This window comes from Lagopus leucura, unplaced genomic scaffold (assembly GCF_019238085.1).
Source record: "Lagopus leucura isolate 7727_CA_CO unplaced genomic scaffold, USGS_WTPT01 35315-0_obj-0_obj, whole genome shotgun sequence".
NCBI lineage: Eukaryota > Metazoa > Chordata > Aves > Galliformes > Phasianidae > Lagopus > Lagopus leucura.
This window is the reverse complement of record NW_024963884.1, coordinates 2,096-5,418: the sequence shown is the minus strand read 5'-3', so window position 1 is coordinate 5,418 and position 3,323 is coordinate 2,096. Positions and strand designations below refer to the sequence as shown.

Genomic DNA, 3,323 nt, shown 5'->3' with positions numbered 1-3,323 from the left:
CCCCCCCCCCCACCCCAAATCACACAACAAAACCTGCCACAGTGCAGAACTGCTCTGCCTTACAAAGGAAGAACTGCTCCCATCAGCCTGCACTGTGCTGCTCAGCTGCCCGTCACTTTCAGATCTTGTTAATAATGTTTTCTAACCACTGGACGGTGAAATCAACCCATTTCTTCAGGCCATTATGGGGTTAGTTTGCAATTTCATCTTCGCTGCCCGGCTCCTCGGAGCAGATTAATTCTCACCCCCTGAGTAATCGACCGCACTTTATTGCTCTTTGGCTTTGACACCTTCTGGGACAAGTTCAGGTTCTGGCTCGAGGCACACGCCATCCCCCCATCCTCAGTCAGCACCAAGCCTCCGAAGGTCAAAGCCCAAAGAACCCCTTTTTTGCACCGAAATCTCCCTCAAGAACACAACGACCCATTGCTGCCCATTGCTGCCCACAGGTGACCCTATGCTGCAGCTCCCAGGGGCCCCTCCTGAAATCCACCTCTCTGCTTTTAAAAATGGAGAGAGGATTTTGCAACTCATCTGCTGAGCTGGAGAATTGCATTCCCATGGCAACAGCAGAGCTGGGTACTGCGGGTGGACAGCGAGGGGTTGGGGATGGCACAGGGTTGGGGATGGCACAGGGTTGGGGATGGCACAGGGTTGGGGATGGCATGGGGCTCAGCCTGCAGTACCCACAGAGCTGGGCAGCCCCACACTTTGAGCATTTCCGAAGCATTTTCTGCCTTTTGCTTAGCATTTCCCATCACATCCCGCGCTCAGGAAGAGCTGCAGACAGCTTTGCTTTGAACCCAAAGCACCCCCACTGCTGCTGTGCCCCATGGCTGTGCTGCTGGCCCCATTTCCCAGCTGCTGTGCCCCCTCTCCCTGCACCACGCTCACCCTCCCATCACTCGACATCCCCTTTCAGCACCGCATTGTGCACAGATGATTTGCAGCCCACTCCTCAAGGGATCATTTGAAGCCCACCGGCCCCTTCAGCCCCACTCCTCCAGTGCAGCTCCATCTCCATCTCCATGCACCCACTGCCATCGCTGCGTTCCCAATCACAGCAGCAGCTGGACCCTGCCGCCAGCAGCTCCACCTGGCCGCTGCTTAAGGCCTGGAGTAAATACTGCAATCAACCTTGACAGCCACGGCAGATAATTGCATTTGCTTTACAGATGAACTGGAAAATGTTGAACAATGGGATTTGCCAGGAGCCTGAGTTCGCTGTGGGTGCAACGCAGCCCAGAGCCCGGATGGGATGCGTCTGGACGGAGGGGTCGGGGGCAGGGTCTGTCCCCCCACCACGTGTCCATCTGTGCAGGCAGCACGCCCATCCTCAAGCTGCTGTTTGTGGCCCCACGCATTCCTCTGTTGATGGAAACCCTGTGGGGGCTCTCAGGTGGATGCAGGTTGCTCCACCAGCTCCGTTCTGCTGGGGGTCTCATCAGCCCTGGCTACACCTCCAGCTCAAAGTAAAGGATGGGAAGCTCTGGCTTTACTCGATGTGCAGCAGCTCCCTGGCTCCGTGGCTGCAAGGCTGTCTGCAAGGACCCTGGCCCCATCCCAGAGCAGGCAAGCATCCTAGTACAGCATGAGAGCTGCTGGGTGACAGCACTGCATGGGGCATTGGGTAGGACGTGTCTAGAAATGCCCATGCCGTGCCCCCTCCTGCAGCCTTGCCCATGCATCATCCTGGCACCATCCTGTGCCTTGGCAAAGCCCACATCTCAGGTGGTCAAAGAGCCCAGGAACCTCCATGGCGGTTTGCTGTTTGTGCCCCCCACCAGTTGCTGAGCCCCTGGTGGTGGGGAAAGCCCTGGAGCTGGCTGTGGGTGTGGGGATACAGCTGGGACTTCTGTGGGGCCTCCTACCTTAAGTGGGACAAATCCTGGGAATAAACCCCCTGCGGGGATGGGATTTATCCTCAGTTGTGCTCCTTTGCTGGGGCTCCTCATAGGAGCCCCAGGTTCATCCTCCACTTGCCCACAAGCCAAAAGTCAGAGACCACCAACCCAGTCTCCACCAAAGGGATGAGAAGCGTAGAGCACATGAAGAACCTGAACCACGTCCTGCAAGACTTCAGTGAGTGCTCCCAAAACCACAGCAGCAGCACTGCGATCGATTCCAAAGCCCAGCTCACACCTGAGGATGGGATCCCCCTGCCCCTCTCCATCCATCCATCCATCCATCCATCCATCCATCCATCCATCCATCCATCTATCCATCCATCCCTTCTCCTGCACCCTTCCTGCACCCAGCCCTCTGCACGCAGCCATTGAGCATGATGCTCCCACGCAGGGAATCCTCCTGCTGCCCTCCACCTCCCCCCCCATGCAGGCAGTACCGTCCCAGTTCAGGGCCCACGACGTAGAAATCCTCCAGGGCAGCCTCACGGTGGGATCCATCGATCCAATACTCGCCGTCCGTCTTGGAGGAAGGCATGGTGCCCGGGGGGAGGGAAGGGGGGAGGAGTCTCCCACCAGCTGCCAGGCAGAGCAGAGCCCAGCATCACCACGGCCCCCCCAGCATCACCACGGCCCCCCCATTGCGTGGCAGTGCACAGATGGCAGCAGGTTCTCCTTGGGATTACGGAGCGGGATGGATCCGCAGCCACAAATCCCCTTCCCACCAGACACATACGCTGCCTTCTTGGAGATCATACCCCCAACCCCCCCCTCCTCGCCCACCCCCGCACCCCACTTCTCCCACCCCACCCTCAGCTTCCCGGGGCTCTTTTGGCAGTGGGTGCCCCGGCTGTGCTCTGGCTGTGCCCCACAGATGGGTGCTATGGGGTCCCGTACCCCCAATTCCCGCACTCAACCCCAAACATCGCCAGCCCCGCAGCGCATCCCCTCCCCACATATCAGCGCAGCCCCACGGCCGACACGTACCGTTAGCTGCTGCGTGGCTGCGCGGCGGAGCCGAATCCCCCTCGGCGCTCCCTCATCCCCGGCGCAAGGCGGATGCGGGCACGGTTGGCGCTGCGTGCGGGGCTGGGCGGCCCCCCTTCCCCCACGCCCGGCTGCCGCCCTCCTGGGTAGGGTAAGGATTTTCGGCCCTGGGGTGAGGATATGAAAGGATGCAGTGATGGAGGGATGCGGGAACACCGAGACGTAGGGAATAGGGATGTCCGTGCGTGGGGCTGCGGACCCGCAGAGACGCTGGTGCGGGGGTAGGGGAAGGTGGAGACGCGGGGCTGCGGCGCTCGGGGGCCCTCCCCGTCCGCACCCCCACCCGGCACCGCTCCCGCCCGGCTCGGCCGTGCCACCCCCCGGCGGCCGCCGTCACTGCACCGCGCCCGTCCGCCCCGCACCCCGCAGGGA

General features: G+C 60.9%; 1 protein-coding gene across 1 annotated transcript in view; it reads right to left on the bottom strand.

The window, feature by feature from the left end:
* LOC122191403 (calcium/calmodulin-dependent protein kinase type IV-like) overlaps positions 1-2,478 on the bottom strand; it is a gene marked incomplete at its 3' end in the record, with an annotated part of 3,255 nt that extends 777 nt beyond the window's left edge. Inside the window, exon 1 of the mRNA XM_042891663.1 lies at positions 2,345-2,478. Within this exon, the coding sequence (XP_042747597.1) occupies positions 2,345-2,442 (98 nt within the window). The remainder of the gene's footprint in view (positions 1-2,344) is intronic.
* Between the last annotated feature and the right edge of the window lie 845 nt (positions 2,479-3,323).